The sequence below is a fragment of the Heloderma suspectum genome, chromosome 5, assembly GCF_057233095.1.
Source record: "Heloderma suspectum isolate Gila_16-S chromosome 5, 16-S_ref, whole genome shotgun sequence".
In the NCBI taxonomy this organism is placed as follows: domain Eukaryota; kingdom Metazoa; phylum Chordata; class Lepidosauria; order Squamata; family Helodermatidae; genus Heloderma; species Heloderma suspectum.
The window spans coordinates 102,586,095-102,608,568 of NC_139462.1; the positions used below are offsets into that span (position 1 = coordinate 102,586,095).

At 43.0% G+C, this 22,474-nt stretch overlaps 1 protein-coding gene across 9 annotated transcripts in view; it reads left to right on the forward strand.

Moving 5' to 3' along the window:
- The window catches only part of RFC1 (replication factor C subunit 1), a 63,770-nt gene that overhangs the window by 26,289 nt on the left and 15,007 nt on the right, over nucleotides 1-22,474 (forward strand). For 7 of the 9 annotated variants that reach the window (XM_084856887.1, XM_084856884.1, XM_084856885.1 and 4 more), the window contains 12 exons: nucleotides 172-246; nucleotides 5,958-6,035; nucleotides 11,704-11,791; nucleotides 11,875-12,194; nucleotides 13,606-13,713; nucleotides 14,130-14,309; nucleotides 16,486-16,590; nucleotides 17,716-18,112; nucleotides 18,910-19,019; nucleotides 20,281-20,395; nucleotides 20,642-20,730; nucleotides 21,715-21,852. In XM_084856887.1, coding sequence (XP_084713013.1) covers nucleotides 172-246; nucleotides 5,958-6,035; nucleotides 11,704-11,791; nucleotides 11,875-12,194; nucleotides 13,606-13,713; nucleotides 14,130-14,309; nucleotides 16,486-16,590; nucleotides 17,716-18,112; nucleotides 18,910-19,019; nucleotides 20,281-20,395; nucleotides 20,642-20,730; nucleotides 21,715-21,852 — 1,803 coding nt within the window. The remainder of the gene's footprint in view (nucleotides 1-171; nucleotides 247-5,957; nucleotides 6,036-11,703; nucleotides 11,792-11,874; nucleotides 12,195-13,605; nucleotides 13,714-14,129; nucleotides 14,310-16,485; nucleotides 16,591-17,715; nucleotides 18,113-18,909; nucleotides 19,020-20,280; nucleotides 20,396-20,641; nucleotides 20,731-21,714; nucleotides 21,853-22,474) is intronic. The other 2 variants (XM_084856889.1, XM_084856890.1) reach the window with 1 other exon arrangement.

Consider the following 22,474-nt stretch of genomic DNA (forward strand, 5'->3'; position numbering starts at 1 on the left):
GTGCAAAAGGCAGACATGAGACTTTCAGAGTGAGTTTGCCATTTTTAAGTGCAGGTATTTAGGATGAGGCTTTATGATTTTTCTTATTCGTCTAACAGTATTCCGTGGCACTTGTCTAAATACGGGCTGCAAATTGAACCTTCCTGTGATTCTTCTTTCTTTGTGGTGCAGCTTTCACAAGGCAGGGATTCTACACTAGATGATGAGGCTATTGCCAAGCAACTACAGCTTGAAGAAAATTCAGAGGTAAAATACTTGTACACTTCTCTGGTTTTTTTTAAGCAGCCCATTTTTTTTTTTGAAACTGCATGTGTAGGGGTCCATTTGCCTCCTTTGTTTCAGTACAGCCTTCCTGCTCAATCTTTCCTTTTCCATTGATTTAGCATTGTTCTTAGCTGCGCTCTGTCTCCTCTCCCTTCTTTCCTTTCTCCATTTTTACTTGAATTTACTTCAATCCTAGGATCATGGTTCTCAAAGAGTGACTTTCAAGCTCCTTCCTGAACTCTGGCCCTAATTTTATGGAGCAGCCAGTTTGAACTGCCAGTTTGTTTTCTCTTGCGACCCCGAAGTTTAGGCAGTTATTTACTAAGGCTTGGATCCTAACTAGGCTTCTGTAAACAGAAGGTCTCCTTCCATTCAGAGATGGGACTGAGATTCAGAAGAGCATCCAGATGGCTGAAGGGGGAGAGGCAATTTTTGCTGATTTCCTCCTGCCCTACAGCAGCCCACACTGTTCTGGAGGGTCTCCCAGAGCAGTTTTTCAGGGGACATAAGGGGCTGGAGGGAGAAGGAAGAATCGGTGAAAATCACTTCTCACCCTCCCCTCTTTTGGTGGAATGTCCTAAGAGCAGAACTCCTTTCAGGGGATTCTCCTGCCAGGAGGAGCAAATCAAGATCCCGTAGCAAAATACTTATGCAAAGCCCTATGCAGCAGCGATGGCTTCTCTTTTTCTAGTCTGGGAATTGTAGTTGGGATGGAACTAGGAATTTCCCAAAGCATGTTCTAGGAACCTTGTCAAACAACAATTTTAACATTTTTTTAAGGGAAAGCCATGACTTCAGTGTAAACTTGCAAGAAAAAAATCAGAACTCCACCTCTGGAGGGTTCAGCTGATATGGAGTGAAAACCAACTTCATTATGTCATGGGTGTTTAGCTTGGCTCTCTCAGTATTTTGCATTTCTTTTTGTGTTACCACTTCAGGTTTGTTGTTTGTTAAATTTTGATGCTGACTACTCAGCACATGCTTCAGCTGGCTAACATTTCAAAAAAGGAAACACACCATTATTCAATAAATAGCCATTCAAAAAAAAAAGCATGGAATAAGTCACTCAAAAATGGCATACATCCCACATAAAGAGAACCTCTATCACTGTAGTCTTGGAGGCCTTGTTTTGCTTCCTTTAAAACAAGGATAATTCTGAGAAGGATCTATTCTGGCACAGCATTCATATGAACATGAGGTAGGAGATCACAACAGTGAAGATTTTGCTTTGCCCCACCATAGATGTTGCCACCTACATGGAAGAGACTTTGAGCATGCTGATACTAGTGTTAATATCTGATAAAATATGAACACTCATGTGCTCTTTAGTAAGTAATGTATTTATTGCCCAATCCAAAGATGGTTGCAAATACTCTCTTTAATTCTGTAACCATCTTAAGATTTAAAACATGCAAGGTTGTTCTTCCCAGACTAGAGAGAGACTTTGTGGTGTCATGCTGTCTTCAAAGGAAATTATTCCCTTGATAAGGAGAATTTTTTCTGGGACTCAAAGCTGCTGGCTCTAGTTGGTAGCCTTGACTGATTAGCTTAGTAAGCATACTTGGAAAATTTTTGCTAGGCAGAGAAAATGCCTTGCTTTCACTTTTTATTTTCTATTTTTAAAATTATTTATTTATAGGCTGGGTTGCAAGCTTACCCCTTCCAAGGCAGTTTAACATATTAAAACACAAAATTCATAATAATGTATTACAAGCCGTAAAACCATAATGTAAAACACTAACTTATTTCAACATATAATAGCAGTAGCTAAAAATAGTATTAACAGAATAAAATAGGATCATTCAAAAGCTGACTGGGATAAAAAAAAAAGTATGTGGGTGTCTCCCTGGGAAGAGAGTTCCAAAATGATGGGGCCACTACAAAAAAGGCCCCTGTCTCTGGTACTCACCAGCCAAATTGCCCTTGCTGAAGGACCAGAGAACAAGGTCACAGGAGTTGATTGGATTTGGCAGGTAGGTTAGCCCCCCTCATCTATGTACCTCTTCTTTTACATCCCTCATCCTTGATATATATGTGATTGGTGCAGATTCAGATTTAAACAATTAGGGTACCACCATTGTGTGTAGCTTGAGCCTCTAGAGTTAGTTAGAAAGCTATTTTATGCTTTTTTTAATGCATACCTGAATTAAATTTAACTGGATAAATCTCACTTTAAAAAACAAACAAAAAACAGTTTATTTGCCTCAGTTCATTCTACCGCTTCACATAGTCTTGCCAGACTCTGGAATCATATTACTCTTGATATAGCACAGAAGTAGGTGAAAGATTGGAAAGACACTTGTGTTAAGTAAGGATATGAATAGACACGCATGGATATTCTCACTATTACGAGGGAGGGGCCATGGCTCAGTGGTAAGAGCATATGGTTTGCATGCAGGAGGTCCCAAGTTCAATCACCAGCATCTCCAGGTAGGGCTAGGAAGGCATCCTGGCTGAAACCGTGGAGAGATGCTTCCAGTCAGTGTTAACAATATTGGGCTAGATGGACCAATGGTTTGACTCTGTATAAGGCAGGTTCCTATCCTATATGGGATGGAAAGTGTGGATGCTAGAGCTCCCAAAGTTGGGCTCAGAGTGACATCTGGATGGTTTGGTCATGCTGGTGAATTTAAGTCACCTGGAGCTATTCTGAAAGGGATAAGTTTAGGGTTACCAAGAGCAGCCTCTGGACCATGACAGAGGATACCATATATTGCAGTTGGGCTGAAGAGTATGTAACATGTGGAACTTCTGCTGAAAGTTGACATGTGCTGGTTTGGTCTTGGAGATGGGCAGGGCAGTCATAGACTGCCACTATAGCTGCATTAGCACAATTACAAGGCTTCATGCCAGTCCCATCTTACAGCTCTCCATAATTGGGGTGGGGTGGGGGCTTCCTTGAATACTGGCTGTCCTGCTTAGACTAGGCCAGGCTCAATCCTGTGGCAGTCTTTGGGGCAAATCCATATACAAAGGTCAAAAAGTAGGCAGAGGTCAGAAACACAGTGTTACTGGTCAGGAAGTGAGGAGTCCAAAGCAGGGTCTAAGGTAAAGCTGAGGTCAGATACAGGTGAGCAGTCCAAAAGAAGCGCAGACCAAGGAGCAGTGTCTTAGCAGGAATTCTGGGATCATGGCACAGGAGATCAGCCCTACAAGAAACCAGGTCAAGAAACCTAGGTTGCAAGGTACCAGGAGCTGAAAGAAATATGTTGTTCCAGCCACTAGGAGGCCTCATCTGAAGTCTTATCAGCTGAAGCCCCCAGAGGCCCCACCCAGGACCCAGCTGCAGCATGTCAGAGTCTTCTGGAAAAAGTCCCCCTCATAAGGAGTCCTTTACTCATGAGGAGCCCTCCTTTGCAGCTGAGCACTCCTTCTCATAGGGGTCCCACTGGCCTAACCGGCTTGCCTCTTAAGATGAACAACATTCTTGGGGACTAGGTGGTTGCTCAGTCTCTGTCTCAGAGGCAGAGTTCCCCTTGTCTTGCAGGGATGGACCTGTGACCATCTCCCCTGAGGGCGCAGATGCCTCCTGGTCTCCTGACATGGGCTGCTCCTTGATGTTGTCTGCCTCTGGGAGCTCTAGCTCCTTGTCAGAGGAGGATTTCTTCAGCAGGGCATGACACTGGCACAGCCACATCAATAGCAGCAGTAGCATTGTTTCTGCTGCCCCAGCACAGTGCTAGAACAAGGGAATAATTATTTGTCAACTTTGGCTGGTTCTAGAACTTGAGCATTCCATGGTGAAGTATCGAATTAGACCTAAGTGGTAGATGTTCAGTTCTTCACTGGCATGAGATACAAAAGCCAGGCTGCTAGCTAAAAATAAATATTCTAAATGTATTTAAATATGTAAAGAATATGTCAAAGAAATTGATAATTTGGTTTAATTTTCATGTAGATTATATAAATCTAATCTATGGCACTATTGATGGGAGCTTTTTTCTTTGTGTTTTGCTTTACTCACCTGACTTCCATTTTTACTGTTGGGTCTGTCTGTGTTCAGCTTCATACTGTAAACAGGAAAGATTAATGCTACTCATTGGTCCGAATATCCTCCTGTGGCTTATGATCACATAAAAGTAGAGCCTGTGGCATTCTTCTGCTTATAAAGTTATCTGTCTGAATCATACACTGAGGCAAGTTTTGATCTCATTCCTGCCAAAATATTGGATTTGTGTAATGTGTGCTGTATAGCTCTTATCAATAAACCTCTTGGCAGGAACAAATTAGCTTCTCTCAAAGAAACAATATTTGATAACAGGATGTGAGTTGCAGTCGATGCTGCATTTATATTAAGAGCAAAACAAAGGGAAATTGTGCTTGTTTTTTTCCTTATTGTTTTCAGTTGAATAATTGCAACTGAAACCTGAGCATGTATTTGTACCAGGCAAGAAAGCCATTTCAGGAGATACCTTTTGAAAATACAACTTGTTGAGGGAGTGTTAACTTAAAGTGGGAATGGCTACTACCTCTGTCAGAAAAATTGTATTTTGGCAAGTCATACCTAAAATGGATGGGGCTGCAGTTGAGGAGTATGGGCCTGATTTCTGTTGTTCATAAATGCTGCTGGACTGACCTAATGTTGCTGCTTGCAAGATGGCTTATACTGAATAGTGGGTTAGTTAACACTGTGTCTGTATTTCTTGGTGATGAGAAGGAATACCTTCCCCCACCATACCCCCAGTTCTCTTTGGATTGGTTCAGAATAAGCTGGGGTATTTCTCTCTCTTTCCCCCCACCCCCCATTTTCACAAAAGCGGAAAATGTTTGGCATATTCAAGGCCTGTGAATTAAATCAGACCATAGAGCAGCCTTTCCCAACCTCCAGATGTTTGGGGCTACAACTCCCAACCATTGGCTATGCTGTCTGGGACTGATGGTGTTGAAATGCAAACCTTCTGGAGGGCACAAGGTTGGGGAAGTCTGCCCTAGTGCCCTCACAGTGAGCCTCCAGGCCCCATCTTACCACGCGCTTGCAAGCCTGCCTTCCCTTCTTGTGCTACTAGGGCACAAGGCCAGATGCCAGAAATGTAGTTTCCCCAGCATTCCACGAGGAGCACTGAAAACAAAATTTCCCAGCACCCCACGTGCCTGGCTTGCTGCCATAGCAACACTGGAGGGAGTGGAAAGAGAGGCCTCCCTTCCTCTTATTTATTTATTTGAGGTCTTTTTATGCCACTCCTCAGCCCAAAAGGCTTCCAGAGTAGCTTGTATATAATCAAACAAGATAGTCCATGCCTGTAGTTTTACAATCTAAAAAGACACGGCACACAAGGAAAAAAGAAGGGGGGGAGGGGGGAAATTAATTATTTCTGCAGGACTGGTGGAATGGCTCTGCTTCTCCCTCTCATAGAGTCGCAACAGGCTAAGCAGGAGGGGCGTGTGTGTGTGTGTTTGTGTGTGTGAGAGAGACAGAGAGACAGAGACAAGAGACAGACAGAAACAGAGACAGAGACTGAAGAGGAGTTCTCTAGCTTGGATTAAAAATGAATGGAGTCAAAGAAGAACATGGCAGTGGGAGGCTCGATGCAAGAATTACAAGTTGCCAAGATTTATATTCCAGTCCAATGAATTATGGAGCTCAGCAACGTCTCTTGTTTAGGCCTAATATCCGTCTTCATCTGCAAGCAGGATAAAGCTCTGATTATTAGCAATGTCAGTTTACTATAACATGAGGCTTATACTCTTTACAGGTGGAGAGACAGCTGCATGAAGATGAAGAATTTGCCAGAACTCTGGCCATGTTGGATGAAACACCAAAAAAGAAAAAGGTAACACTTTGTGAAGTGGCTGCTTGGTGTAAATATTTTTGGCTATGGTATAATTCCTGGAGTGAATCTTATTTCTGCAAACCTTCCTGATGAAAGGGTCGCCCGCACAACTTGCTCTAGGCTACAGACTGATCTGTGGCTGAATTTTGAAAAGCTGATAAACAGAAATTTCCAGGAGCCATTCTACTAGCGGATATTGTTTGTTGCTGACCCTGACTCAACACTGAGATGACTTAGTGGAGATCCAGATAGGGGATCTAAAATGGCAATGGTCTAATCTCTTTAATAATTCCAATAATTTAGGAAATTCTGGTATTATGGATACTTTATTGTACAAAGTGGGGAGAAGAAGCAGGCTAGCAACTTTGAAGGTTGGTTCATAAATCTTTGAAACAACTGAAATTGAAAGAACAAAATGTAGCAATGTGGAGTGCTGCTGCTCAGGATTCCAGCCATTCCATTCTGTTCCCTTACCACCACCACTCAGCCCCTGCCCCATCAACAGAGAGTCTGCGTTCTGTAGCTATTGAGTATGCTCAGTCATCACTGGGGTGTTTTTGTGGTTCTCCTCCCACCCCCATTCCCCCCCAAGTTCTTTTTTTGTATTTCTGCAAGCCTTGGTGTCTGATTCTCCCCCCTGCCTGCCCCCACCAAGCCTATTGATGCCTTCCTCTTGTGTATGGGGTGGTGCCATTTTGGCTTCATAAGCAACAACACTTAAACCCTGAACTTTGGAAAGCGAGGGAGATATTATTTGCTTCCTAATCTCTAAAAAAAAGAGTATGGTTGTCTAATCTTGATTTACTGACAAAGTAGCTCAGTTTTGAACGGCAAAGATGTAAACGCTCTGGTATTAAAATGTGAAGTATATTCAGTTTATTTTTGATTCCTTGATATTGTTCAAATACAGGTGACTTGTTCATAGTACTCTTGCTTGCATTTCCAAGGTCGTAATTTTAAAGCAAACTCCTCTGGCCTTTGGTCTAGTATTTTCTCTAGTAGCCCCCAGGTCCTGTCAGAGCCATTGGAAGAAAAGAGACAAATGAGAAATGACAAGGGAATGGGTCATTCTTCCCTCCACTTTGTGTACCTCTTCCAATGTCTTCTTCTAAAGAGCCCTGAGGTGATGTCTATTGCAGATATTTGGCCTGGTAGCTCAGTTGCCAACCCCTATCCTATGCCTACCCCTGAGAACCCTGGTCAAGACCAAATTCTGCTACAAATTATGGACCAGTATCTTCAAATGATTACTGTATAAATGTGACCGTATGAAGGTCATCCGCTGTCTCTGTGCTGAATAAGCACAGTCTGCTTTGATTGGGACAGATATTCTCAATAGCGACCTGCCTGCCTACTTTATAGATAAAATATTGTAGAAATGATATGAAATTGCAGTCATATAGGAAAAATTCAGTTTAGAATGAACACATCTCTTTTTAAATTTATTATAAACTAATCATGGTACAATAGTAATTATTTCAATTAATAATGTAATACATTATTTCTCATACTTAGATTTTCAAAAAATATAACATATCCATAGGTATATTTTCCTGAAAATGCTGATTTCAAAAATTAACAAATTCCAGTTTGAGATAAATTCTCCTGAAACGCTTCCTTCCTTGCTTTCTCTAAACTTTATAGAAAGCGCAGAAGGGATAGTTTCAGGAGATTTTATCTAAAATTGGAATTTGCTAATTTTTGAAATCTGCAATTTCAGAAAAATATATCCTGCTCTGTAGCTGCACCTGAGGTTCAGTAGGGAATTGCTTAAAATGTACTAACTGGGTAAGTTTGACCACGTGGAGAGCCATTAATCCATGGGAAAAGTCAATTCTGGGCTGTAGTTGAGAGTGGGCAGAGCCAGAGCCAGTAGGCAATGCTACACTTCTCTCTCTCTCTCCCCCCCCCCCCCCGTCTTTCTGCCGTCTCCTTTTTTCTTTGCTTCTGCCGGATGATTGGAATTCCAATTACCCAGCAGGCACAAAGTCTCCACCATCCTGCTCCATCTCTGAGTTGGCAGGGAATGGTGGAGGCTTTTCTCTGCAACTGACAGGTGGTTGGCACTCCAGCTGCCCAGTAGGGACTGAGGCAGAGAAAGCACACAACGCTAATTTCCACCCAGTCTTTCCTAAGAGTACGACTGCATGACAAGAAGTGTGCACTGTTGGGCACCACTTCCCAAAGGTGCTTTGTGCCCCTGGGAGTAGCAGCATCTAAAGCAGAGATGGAGAAAGCACCCAACACTCCCTTCCATCCTCCCTCCCATCCAAGAGGGAAATTATGACTTGATAGGTATAACTGAGACTTGGTGGGATGACTCTCATGACTGGAATACAGCAGTTGAAGGATATAACTTGTTCAAAAAGAACAGGAGGAACAGAAAGGGAGGCGGGGTTGCACTGTATATGAAAAATACATATCTCTGCACAGAAATACAGGAGGATGAGCTTGGTAGCCCCATCGAGAGCATCTGGATCAAAATAAATGGAGCAAAGAATAAAAGGAACCTGATGGTTGGAGTCTACTACTGGCCACTCAATCAAGGAGAAGACAAGGATGAAACTTTTGAAAAGCAAATAGCCAATGTTTTAAGGAAGCATGATGTAGTAGTAATGGGGGACTTCGATTTCCCCGATATTTGTTGGGAGACAAATTCTGCAAAACATGGCCCCTCCAGGAAATTCCTTACTAGTGTGGCAGATAACTTCCTCCTACAGAAAGTAGAGGAAAAAATAGAGGAAGAAACTAGAGGATCAGCTATCCTTGACTTGATCCTAACCAACAGAGATGACTTAGTGGATAAAGCAGCAGTTACAGGAACTCTGGGGGAAAGCGACCATATTGTACTTGAGTTCTTGGTTCTAAGGGCAGCAAAAGCCGAATGTAGTCAAATGCGTACCCTGGATTTTAGGAAAGCTGATTTTAATAAACTCAGAACAATGATCAGTAAGGTCCCATGGCAAGCGACACTAACGAGAAAAGGAGTCCAAGATGGGTGGGAGCTTTTAAAAAAGGAAATTCTCAAGGCACAATCACAAACCATTCCAACAAGAAGAAAAGGTGGAAGACAACAGAAGAAGCCAAAGTGGCTTCACAAAAAGCTTAGAGATGACCTGAAAACAAAAAAGGACACACATAGGAAGTGGAAAGAAGGCCAGGTAACAAAGGAAGAGTACAGGCAGGTAGCACAGAATTGCAGGGATGGTGTCAGGAAGGCTAAAGCTGAGAACGAGCTGAGGTTAGCGAGGGATGCAAAAAACAACAAAAAGGCTTTCTTCAGTTATGTGCATAGTAAAAGGCAGAGGAAAGAAATGGTGGTTCAGCTATTAAATAAGGATGGGAAACGATAACAGATGACAAAGAAAAGGCAGAGGTGCTCAATCCCTACTTTGGCTCAGCCTTCTCCCAAAAGAGGGTCTATGACCCCCCTGGCAAAGGCGAAGTACAGGCTGAAGGGGCAGGATTGCAGCTTGAGATCGATAGGCATATGGTCAAGGAACACCTAATTACTTTGAATGAGTTCAGACTTCCAGGGCCAGATGAACTGCATCCTAGAGTCATAAAGGAACTGGCAGAAGAACTCTCAGAACCGCTGTCTATTCTCTATGAGAAATCATGGAGGACGGGTGAAGTGCCAGATGACTGGAGGAGGGCTAATGTTGTCCCTATCTTCAAAAAGGGTAAAAAGGAGGAACCTGGGAACTACAGACCAGTCAGTCTGACATCAATCCCAGGGAAAATTCTGGAGCAGATGATAAAGCAATCCATCTGGAAGCACCTTGAAAACAATGCAGTGATTACTCGAAGCCAACATGGATTTGTCAAGAACAAGTCCTGCCAGACGAATCTGATCTCATTTTTTGATCAAGTAACTTCCCTTGTGGACCGTGGGAATGCTGTAGACATCATATACCTCGACTTCAGCAAAGCTTTCGACACAGTGCCCCATGATATCCTGATGAGCAAACTAGCTCAAAGTGGGCTAGATGAAACAACGATCCGGTGGATCCACAGTTGGCTACAGAATCGGACTCAAAGAGTGCTTCTCAATGGGACCTTCTCAAACTGGGGAGAGGTAACGAGTGAGGTACCGCAGGGCTCAGTCCTGGGCCCAGTACTCTTCAACATTTTGATTAATGACTTGGAGGAGGAGGTGCAAGGAATGCTGATCAAATTTGCAGATGACACAAAATTGGGCGGGATAGCTTATACTTTGGAAGGCAGAAACAAAATTCAAAGTGATCTTGATAGACTGGAGCGCTGGACAGAAAACAACAGAATGAAATTTAACAGGGATAAATGCCAAGTTCTGCATCTAGGAAAAAGAAACCAAATGCACAGTTACAAGATGGGGGATACGTGGCTCAACAACACTACAGGCGAGAAGGATCTTGGAATTGTTGTCGATCACAAGCTGAATATGAGCCAACAATGTGATGTGGCTGCAAAAAAGGCAAATGCTATTTTGGGCTGCAGTAATGGAAGCATAGCTTCCAAATCCCGGGAAGTACTAGTTTCCCTCTACTCAGCACTGGTGAGGCCTCATCTGGAGTACTGTGTCCAGTTCTGGGCACCACACTTTAAGAAGGATGCAGACAAACTGGAGAGGGTTCAGAGGAGGGCAACAAAGATGGTCAGGGGACTGGAAACAAAGCCCTATGAAGAGAGACTGAAAGAACTGGGCATTTTTAGCCTTGAGAAGAGAAGACTGAAGGGAGATATGATAGCGCTCTTCAAGCACTTGAAAGGTTGTCACAGAGAGGAAGGCCAGGATCTCTTCTCGATCATCCCAGAGTGCAGGACACAGAATAACAGGCTCAAGTTACAGGAAGCCAGATTCCGGCTGAACATCACGAAAAACTTCCTGTTAGAGCAATACGACAATGGAAGCAATGACCTAGGGAGGTAGTGGGCTCTCCCACACTGGCGGCATTCAAGACGAGGCTGGATAGCCATTTGTCAGGGATGCTCTGACTTGGATTCCTGCATTGAGTAGGGGGTTGGACTCGATGGTGTTGTAGGCCCCTTCCAACCCTACTATTCTGTGATTCTATGATTCTGTCATGAGGGAAAGTCTGGGTTGGGGAAAGCATGTACTATTGGGTGTCTGTTCCAAAAGGCATGCATCAGTGGGAAGTGGCTTCCATTGTTCTCCCCTCCTGGCAGGTTCCCCACTACTGATATACAGGGTGGTCACTTGTAGACTTTTGAGCATTCTCCCATGTTCTTGCGCTAGCTCCATGTGAGCTGTAATAATTACCAATCTACTCAAGGTTGTGCCATGGGGTTACATCCTCAGTGTATCCCAGAAGAAATATTAAGTGTATTAATGACAATACATAACAATTTGTCTAATCAGTTTTGTTACTTCCTTCAAATATGCCCGGCTTTTAGGACATCACTACCAACATATATGAAAGTAATCTGCACTAGTGATTGTGCATCTCCAACTTAATCAGTTTATTAATGTCTGATACACTTTACTGAGTTTTAAAGGAGTTAAATACCACTTATAAAGTACTATTAAGAGTGATTTTTCTCTTAAAATGGTTGAGATTGAGATTTTAAGTTAAGCTGCAAAAATAGCTTCCCGTTTACTATCAGTAATAGTTCACCACAGTAGTTATTCATGAACACAACTTTTAATCTGTTCTTACTACTTTAGCCTCGAAAAGATCCAGAAGAGAAACAGATAGCTTCAACAGCCAAAATCAGCCCAGATGAAGCAGAAAAAAATAAGCAGTCTCACAAAGGTAATTCTTGTCCGGAAAAATAGATGTTTAGGTTGCCAGGCTATAGCATTTGTTTTATGCTTAAGGCTTTCTTTTCTCCCCAGTGAAACCTGCCAGTTCAACTCTTGACTCAAAAACTTATTCTGCAAAGGAAAAGATTCACTTGGAAACTACAAGACTCTTGAGTCCTCTCCCAGAGTCTTCTGTTAGCAAAGAAAGGAAGGATTTAGGGAATAAGATGGTGTCATCAAAGGTTAGCTCCAAGTTGGCAGTGCTGAAGCAAAAAGCAGAGAGTATTAAGATAGAAAATGGAACTCCAAAAGGAGAGAATATCAAAAAAGAAAGTATGACTCCAAAAGGAAAGACAGTTTCACCCAAAGAGAAGACACCTAAAAAGGAGAAGGTTTCTCCCCAAAAATCTAAGGTAGGTTTGAGGAGCACCATTGAGGGACAGTATGTTTGATTACTGTTGTTCTTTAATGCATCTGGGATGTAGTTTTTTACCTGGCTGTCAGCAGAGTTATAGTGCAGTCAAGTGCACTACACTTGATTTGCATGCATGTTCCTAGGCTACATATTCATCCAGGTAGTTTGGGCGAAGTGTGTTCACACCCCATGCTAGTGGAGGGGGATGAGGCCTTTGTTCTCTCGTCTTGCATTTTGGAATTTGGATACTGGCACTTCCCATGTATGTGTGTGCTTTAAGCTGATGAGTGGTCTGGAAGAATGTCTTCCAATCTCTTGGCTGGGGACAGCATTAGAACCTAGTTGAGCTAAGTTATGTTATGACCTTCCTCATACTCCTTGTTCCGGACACTGGTGTGAATAACAGAGGACTATATTGGCAGACGGGAGATTTCAGTTCTCTAATGTCTATTTCATCTCTGCTGTGAAGTGGCTTGGAGATGGCTGCAGGAGTGAGAGGAAAACCTTGTCAGTTTTAGCTATGTACTGTTTGTAACCTTTGTGAACAATTCTGTAAGACTTTACACATAAAGGTTAGAGAAAATGGTCAGCGGATGGGCTACACAAGAGTGTGTGCAGCCAGCTGTGTGTGTGTGTGTGTGTGTGTGTGTGTGTGTATCTATCCTTCTGTGAGCATGACAGGATAGTAACACTCCCTGAGGAAATGAAACACGTGTTTTTTTAAATGAAAAAAAAACTTTCTTGAGTAAAGATTAACGTACTGTGTAACACAAACATTAAAGCAATTTGTTCGTAAAACTGTCAACGTGGTGAGGCAGTTGCAGGATTGCCATAGTAGATGAAACTGCTGACCTCCTGTTGAGGCTTTTCCTGTAGAAAATTTCAGGAATAAATATCCACAAGGAATATTGGGATATGCTGGCTCATAAAGGTGAGAGAAAATGGTTAGCAGATGGCTACACAACAGTATGCTCATCCATAGCCTTGATCAGGCAGGAACAGATCAAGTCATACTATGATTGATGGGAAGAGAGAAGGGGACTGAATGATGTCATCCATGGGGAAAACAGATTGGAACAAATACATAAAAATGCTCAGCCATGTAAGAAGGATCCATATGGAATACATACACATGCATGGTTCTGTAACCACACTGCAGGTGGATGTGCCCATTTTGTGCATAAGGTTCAGAAAAAGAAGTGTGTCAAATGTAGTAGTAGTAGTAGCTATTGTTGTTAGAGGATGATTATCCCCACCCCCAACTTCATAGTCATCTCAGTCTGTTGGAGGCCAGATACTTGTGTTTGTCTCTTTATTAATGAATAGTCATTCTTTCACATAATTTGAGTCATGTGGAACCTGATTACAACCATGTTATGTGATTTTTTCCCCTTCTTTACATTTTAAAGTCAATAAGTCCTGAGGATTCTGAAAAGAAGCGAGCCAACTATCAGGCTTATCGAAGTTTCCTTAACCGAGAAGGTCCCAAAGCGCTTGGCTCTAAAGAAATACCACAAGTAAGTCCAGGTATTTGTTGATACTATGATTAATGTAAACCATGGTTCCCTCCTAAATCAGAGACTGAAACCATGGTTTAAAATGAGTTTGAAAAACATAGTTATGAGCTAACTATGGCTTGCTTTGGTGCTCATGTAACATGAAATCCTAGCTAACATTGGGAAGAGATTGGGGAGGGAATATGTGTTTATAAAGCTGGCTTCAGATTTGCAAACTGATTTGCAGGAAGCCACCACTGCATATATACTGGGCCAAGAAACAATTTTCACTTGCCACCCACAAGATATGATGAAAAATAGCATGATTTTTATAGAAATACTTCATTACTTCTCACTATCTTGGAACAAAGCTGTTGTCAGTTTCACATCCAGTGCCATTAATGTAATACTTCCTGTTGCATCATTTTGATTTTTAGGGTGGTGAAAATTGCTTGGAAGGTTTGACATTTGTGATCACAGGTGTCATGGAATCTATTGAACGTGATGAGGCCAAATCTTTGATCGAGCGCTATGGGGGGAAAGTAACTGGTAATATCAGCAAGAAGACAAACTATCTTATTAAGGGTCGTGACTGTGGTATGTCTAAGTGTGAAAAGGTAAGTTATTCCAGATATGATGGAACTAAATGAGTTGCAGTCATGGAACTCCTTGCTGAATCATAGTTAGAGGCCTCTTGCCTTCCTGGCTCATTCGTTATCCTCTTCTCCTATCTTGCTAATCTCACATCCATCTCGCATCGCATTCATCTTGGGCAGTCTGCTGGCATTGATTTGCTGCACACCAGGAAATGTAGCCATTGCTCACCCGCCATGTGGTGAGGAAGAATTGCCATGTTCTGATCTTAAGAACAGAATTGCTCTTACTGGATTAAATCAAGGTTCATCTCCTCCAGGATTCTGTCCCTGGTTGTGCATTTGGAAACTTAGAATCCATACAAGTTGGTAATAGCTATCCTTGTTAATCCTACCATCTGGTATTCAGAAATATGCTGTCTCTGAATCTCAAAGTTCCATTTAACTGTCATAGCTATTAACCATTGATTAACCTATCTTCCATGACTTTTTCTCATCCTTTTCAAAGCCAGCTATGTTAATGTCCCCAGCCAGCATAGCCTGTCCTAATTGGTTTAGGGTGCAATCCTATCGAGATAGGGGGCTGCCTCCAAACTTGGAGGTAACGGCCTATCCAAAGCAGAGCAGGAGAAGCACAGAGGGGATCATTCCCTCTGCGCATCTCCTGCCTTGCTTTTTTGGGTAGACAGCTGATTGCGGCTGTCTAGCCACGGGAGGACGGAGCAGGGAAGGAGGCTGTTGTACAACACATTGGATGTGTCGTACTCGCAGCTACGCCCTCCCTGCCCCGGAATGCCCTTAGCCACGCCCCTTTCCGGCCGCTCTGCACTCCTCTTGCGAGCGCAGAGGACAGGGCTGTTCCACGCTGCCTCTGAGGCAGCGCGGAAGTGGGCAAAGGTCAGTTCTCTGGAAAACGGCATATCCTATGGCCATCTAGCCACTGTCTACTGGCCATAGGATTGCTCCCTCCAATAGATTACCCTGAAAGGGAGAATTCTTCTGTTCTATCAATTTTGACTCACATTATAAGATTATATAAACCTCGAACATGTACTCCTGGTGCTAACCCCCAACCTAATTCTTTAGCCTTTCCTTGTAAGGATGATGCTTTAGGTCCATAATATTTTAGTTTTCATTTTCAGTAGTTTCACAAGCTTTATAACACTTTTGGAGACAGGTGAGCAGAACTGCGTTTTTGTGGGGAAACACGGAAGTTTTGAAAGGATCCTGATGCAGGTAGGGAGATAGGCACTTTGTGCACACAGTGGTACTCTTGAAAACTTCCTTGATTAGTGAGCAAACTTGATTTGATTAGTGAGCAAACTTTATGGCTAAAAGACCCAGGGACCACCTTCACATGGCTGTCTGATGACTTGATGATAATTCTGAATCCACTTCAACTAAAGTAAGTCCTCATTAAAGTTATAATTTTGAATGTCAAATAATGAGAAGAATCCTGGTTTTGGTATCCAGAGAGGTGGATCAACACAATTATGTAAATAGTCTTCAGCACTGCTACCAAGTTTGAAGGGGCCATAGACAAGGTGCCTTTTGAGTGACCCCACATTACTGCACCACTTTCTCACATACCCTTGCGCAGCCTTGGTTGGGGTGGGTGGGAGGAAAAGGATAATTTCTTCTTTCTGATGAGTGAAAGAGTGAGCCATCCCCCATCCCCCTTACCATTCTGCTAAGAAACCCAGTGGGGAAGGAGCTGGTTTCTTTTTTTTTTCTTTCACTCCTCAGAAAGAAAAAGGGACTCATTCATCTTCCTCTTCTTACCAGGAAAATGTGTGTTGGTTGGGGGAGAGAGAATGGGTCCCTTCTCATTTCTGAAGAGTGAAAGGAAAAATGGGATCCATTCTCCCTCACCACTTACCATCCAGGCAGCAGGAAGGGAACAAACAGATTCCTTTTTGTCCCCCCTGCCATTTTTTCCCGTGTGTGTGATGGGCCAATTCTCCTCTTCTCCTGGAGTTGAAAGCTGCTTGTGGAGGAGAGAAAATTATTAGTAGAGACCCCTCTGATTTTCAGAGGTATTTTACTTATCTAGGATATGCATCTCCTATTGTATTTGAACACATTGCCTTGAGTGTAATTGCTCCAAACTTTCAACATTAAACACTGTGTAAATCTGAGTAATTCTCCCTCCCTCCCTCCCTCCCTCCCTCCCTCCCTCCCTCCCTCCCTCCTGTTATAGGCATCAGCTTTAGGGACAAAAATTATTAATGAAGATGGCTTATTTGATCTAATTCGGAATATGCCGGGCAAGAAATCCAAGTATGAAATAGCAGCTGAAGCAGAGGTTTGTACACATTGACTGTAATTTTCCTCTCAAGGGAGTATTTGCTATACTTCTATAAACTGCATTCTTCCTTTTAAGTGTAACCAGGGGTGCAGGCCCTCTGGCCTTGCAAAAGTCTCCAGAATGCCATGCCCCCTTTCCCCCAACCAACTATCATTTGGTGGTTTCCTGGCTCTTGTGCAGTTGAAATGCCTCTCCTAAGGCATAGTTACTGGCAGTAGGAGCTTTAAGCATAAATATGCTGGTACTTCAGGATGTTTTTTGGGCCCTGCTCCTTTTGCCCTGCCCACCGCTGGAATGCAGCCCCCTAGAGCTTCTCCAAAATGGAATTCAGCCCTCATGCTGAAAGGGGTTCTGCACCTGTGGTGTAAATGCAGACAGGCAGGTTCCATGCACTAAGCCATAGTTTAGTGTTATGTCTGAATGAGGCCAGTGAAAGGAGCAGGTCAGGAAGTGTGCTTGCCTGCTCTTGATCTCATGCTGATAGAATCCCAGAAATTAGTAGCTTCTGAACAGACACCCCCCCCCATGAGTGAAGGGACTGAACCAAAGAATGCTTGCTGTAAATAAATAGGCAAGAACATAAGAAGAGCTGTGTTGGATCAGGACATGACCCATGTTCCCCAGCAACTGGTGTACATAGGCAAACTGCTTCTGATACAGGAGGTAGTATATGGCCATCTGGACTAGTAGCCATTGGTAGCCTTATCCTCCATGAATTTGTCCAGTCCCTTTTTAAAGCCATCCAATTTGGTGGCCATCACCAGATGTACATTATAGTATATCTTAGAGCAGTAGTTTTTCAAACCTTTTTCACATCTTGTCTGCCAAGGAACCTCACCTGTCCCAGCGGCTCTGCACATTATGTAGGCCAGGATACCTGTGAGGGTCGTTAGTCCTCATTGTTGCCCTGTCTGAATTATTTGTGCACCAGAATGCATCTGTACTTTGCAGTGGGAGATGGGAAGGGGAGCTGCATTTACCCTGAAAATTTGTTTGACATGACTGAGTTCATTGAGGGAATCCATAATAAGTTTCCAAGGATTTCCAGAATTCTTAGGAGCCCAGTTTGCAAGCTATTGTCTTAGAGCTCAGGCCTGCATGTGTCTTCACTTCCCTTTGAAGGCAAAGAAAATGAAATCCAGGGGGGAGAGGACCCCACCAAAAGCTGACACAGAGAAAACAAAAGGTAGCCCACTGAAGAGAGGGAGTGAATCCAGAAAGAAAAAGTCCACCCTTGAAAATGAGGATACCCCCAAATCTGTCAAGAAGGAAACTGTGGAAACAAGGAGAGGTTTGGACTTTGATCAAAAAGCCCTTGAGAAAAAGCAGGTTCCAAAGGATGCTGGGAGCCCTGTTCAAGAAACAAGTAAAGGTGGAGTGGAGGTATTATTATGGGTGGACAAATACAAGCCCACATCCCTTAAAACAATAATTGGACAACAAGGCGACCAGAGCTGTGCCAATAAACTCTTGCGCTGGCTTCGAAATTGGCACAAGAATACCTCACTCGACAGACATGGTAATTGTACAGTGTATGATTCTTCTGATGCTTGACAACATTTTTCTGGTGTCTGGATCATGTGTAATTTATTTACATAGTATGACTCGGTTCACACGTAACACCAATTATTTAACCTACAAATTGGTGGGGGTGAATGGGATCGAGTGACCGTGCTGCCTCCGGCACACTCCTTACTACCTCTTTCAGTTAACTTACAATTGCCTTGTTCGTTGGTTGTTAGCGTGATGTCCAAACCTGGACCTACGATTTCTTATTGGGTTAACTCCGGGTCACTGATGTCATGCTCACAACATACGAACAGGGCAATTGTAGGTTGTTTACAGAAAGCAGAAATGAAGAGTGTACCAGAGGCAGCATGCTTGCGCGCTCCTGCTTGTGTCCAACAACCCATGATTTAAACCTGGGTTGTAGTGACGTCCAAACCAGTTCAATATCTTCATGCCACACCATGGCTCAGTTGGAAGGTTGCACCCAAATCTGTTTTGCTTTAATCAGTTATTTTTCTGAATCTGGTTTCTGTAATGCAAACATACAAGGGAACCAGGATTTTACTTCCTGAGCAGACATCCTGTCTCCCCTTCCATTCCTGCATTTATAAGACTGATTCATTTGGTTAAGTCAGAGGCCTTGAATGACAAGTTTCCCAGGTGCAGAAAGCTATTTGTTCATCAGGCTTTGGAGCTTGGAGGTGTTTCATTTCTTTTTCACTGAACAAAGCCATTGGATTTTGCCTGTCCTCCTCTTTGGCATTACATTACATGATTGCATAAAACTTCCCTCTGTTTTCCCTACAGTAAAACCCAATAAGTTTGGAAGCAAAGATGATGGCGCTAGTTTGAAAGCGGCTTTGCTCTCTGGGCCTCCAGGGGTTGGTAAAACAACCACGGCTTCATTAGTTTGTGAGGTGAGTTGTGTTTTCACGAATGGCGGGCTTGCATATGAAGGACATGGGAAACCCAAATCATGTGGATGGATTCCCACCGGGGTGCCTTGATGGAAGAAGTAACTGAATGGCAGCAGAAATGTTTGGAGACTTCAATATTTTGATGCTGTGGTGGGCCTTGATATCTGCTTTCCCACTTAAATCTCTTGGCCAAGAAAAGCCAATGTACATGTTATGCTGCCCATACAAGAGCAGCCAGCGGTGCCTAGTATGAATTCTGAAGGCTTCCCCACTTTTATAGAAAGAGAAAGCTGGAGGGGATCACAGTCAAATATGCAGACTGGCTTTCTTTCTTTGTCTCTGCTTATCTTTCTCCTTAGTTGCTTCCCTAGGAATTAGAAGGAGTAGGAGTAGGGGAAATTGTCTTCATTTTTACGTTTTACATTATGGGTTGGATCCAGGATCTGCCTTCTGCAAGAAGAAGGGACCTTCTGTGAGAGGAAGCACTCTGCTTCCAGAAGGTTCCTCTCTCTGCTTTTTGGGGATCTCCCCCTCCCCACCCACCACACTACAGCGCACCCCATTCAGCAAGGTCTCCTGACTCTGTGTAGCATTTTTGAGGGCCTGGAAGGGCTGCAGTGAGAAGGAGGGGGCAGGGAAGTCCACTCCCATCAGCGCAGTTGATCCAGCATAAATCTGGATCCAGCCCTAGGTTTTTACTCTTATCTGTGCTTTACAGTCCCAGTGAGACTCTCAAGTTGAATCACAATATTATTTTTTAAATAGCTAAATTTACAATCACAGTATTATTATTTTTAAATGGCTAAATGTATAATGTCCTGTTCTGTTCTATGTATCACACCAATCTATTTAATTGACGAAACCTATTTTGATCCTCGTTTTTAAAGCAGAGACAAGCGTCAGCTCTGAAGCCAGCAGTTGTTTCAGGCTGGCTCTTTCTCTCTGGGGACATTTTCATATTGGTGGCAACCGCAATCATTTTTAGAAATTAAAATGACAGTAGGAGTTGCGTTGGACAAGTGACAGTGAGTAGTTCATTGAGGATCCAGGGCCAGATCTGGCCGCCTAAAGAGTACTGCCTGGCTCTCAGTTGCTAACCTGGACACAAATGGTGTGTAGAGAATTCAGGGCTGTGGCTATGGGTTTTGTTGGCAGACCACTTTGGGGTGGATGGGTAAGGTTCTGTCCCTCGTATAAAACTATTTGATACAAGAGATTTTTGTTTGTGTCTTTTACTGTCTTGTTTGTATGTTGGGATTAGGAACTGGGTTTGAGCTATGTGGAATTAAATGCCAGTGACACTCGCAGTAAGAACAGCCTGAAGGAGGTGGTTGCTGAATCTCTAAATAACACCAGCATTAAAGGATTCTGTTCAGGTATCCTCATTTTTCATTATGGATGTTGCTTCTTATTTAGCTAGAATAATTATGTGGACTTGGTGGCTCTAAATTACAGTTATGCCAGCCATGCATAAAAGACCATAAACATTTGCTCAGTTTCAAAAAACTTTACTAGCCCACCTCCCTATCTTAAGTTCATATTTTATAAGCAGCAGTATTTTTAGAAAGGCAATATTTGGGGATAAGATCTTTGTGCAATCTCTCTCTGTTTGTCATCTGCAGGAACATCATCTTCAGTCAGTACAAAACATGTCTTGATCATGGATGAGGTGGATGGAATGGCTGGCAATGAAGACAGAGGAGGTATACAGGTAAAAACGAAGTTAGGGGGAGCATCAGGTGCCAGGAGTTAAATTGGATGAGCCTGATTGGGGGCGGGGGGGGGGGGCAGGTGTTGAGCAGTCAAAGCTGCTGTTCAGGCAAAAAAAACTAGAATAAGGTGCTGTGTTTGTCTTTTATCTTCATTGGAACATACATTGACTCTGACGTGATAGAGATAATAATGTTGGCTCCCTCTGCAGTAATGAGATGGGAAGTCTGCTGTGAGAACATGCTTTCCTTCCTCCCCTCATGTTAGGATCAAATTCACCTCTCCCATATTACGGTTAAGGAAATGTCAGCGTCAGACTTAACCACAATTAATGCAAACCAGAGTGCCTTTTTAGCCAGGATCTGAAACCACATTTTAATGTTGGTTTCAGATCCTAGTTAAACAGAAACCTTTGTTCCTGTTTAACCAGGCTGATGCAGATGTTTGCTTTTAATTGTGGTTAGCAAGGGAGACATTCTAGCTCCGAATCTCTTAACTGTGGTTAAGAGTGAACCATGGTATATCTGCACTGACCCTCCATTTGGTTGGAAGCAGGATGAGAAGTTTTAACTTACTAAGGAATACAAGTTTTTTGAACTGACCATTTTCTCTATGAATTCACAGAGCTCTTTTACCTATACATTAAAAACACGTCTACTTACTAAATTCAAACTTTTTTTGTCTCTATGACCTTTATAGAAAAATACTTCATATTTCTGTTTTGTGCTGAACACTTTTTACATACACAGACACAGAAACCCTCTATGGAAAGCTCAAACTTGCTTTAGTTTATCAAGTTGGTCTAATAGACAGATTTTGCCTTCAGTCACACTTAATTCAGTGACAGCACTTTGAACACCGTAATCAACTGGCCCATTCTAAAGCTAGGTGAGATACTTGGCAAACTGCATTAATTTGCATAGTGGTCAGTACTATCTGTTCTGAACAAAGGACTTCATGGTGGTGTCGCAATCTCTAATTGCAGGAACTGATCGACCTGATTAAGCATACAAAGGTTCCAATAATTTGTATGTGTAATGATCGGAATCATCCAAAGATCCGTTCCCTCGTCCACTACTGTTTTGACCTTCGCTTTCACAGACCACGTGTGGAACAGATTAAGGTAGGTAGTTGACAAATATTGGGTTTGGACAGCATGCCATGGTTCGTTGTGGGTTATTTAATCCATCATGAGATGTGGTGCCCATAGGTGCCAAGTTGAATATGCAACCCTGCTTGGGGGGGCGGGGGGAGGTGTTGTGTCATGTGAACCTGGTGAGTGTGGGTTTTGCAAGGGTTGCTCATTGGATTTGCATGACACAATCCCTGAGCGGGGGTTACATATTCAACATGGTGGCCACAGCCCCCCTGCGTGCACCACAGCCTCATGGTAGGTTAAATAAGCCGCGGTGGGGCGTTGTGTCATGTGAACAGCCCCAAAGAGTATGTTTGGACTCCCTTTCTATAAGAAAATAAGAATTGCCTTTCTGAATCAGACCAAAGGCATATCTAAAAGTGGCCAAATAGAGATTTCCAGGAAGCTCACGAGGGTGCAGTGGTGATAGCCATCACTCTTTTGATTGACCCCCCAGCACTGGGAGGACTATTGTCTCAGATACTATCATCAGAAAGAACATAGGTTCCGTTTAGTGATAATGGCTAATGGTCACTGCTAGACTAGTTTTTCATGAATTTTTTTAAACTCCTGCATCCGTATGAGGCTGCTCGAGCATTAAGATAAATGT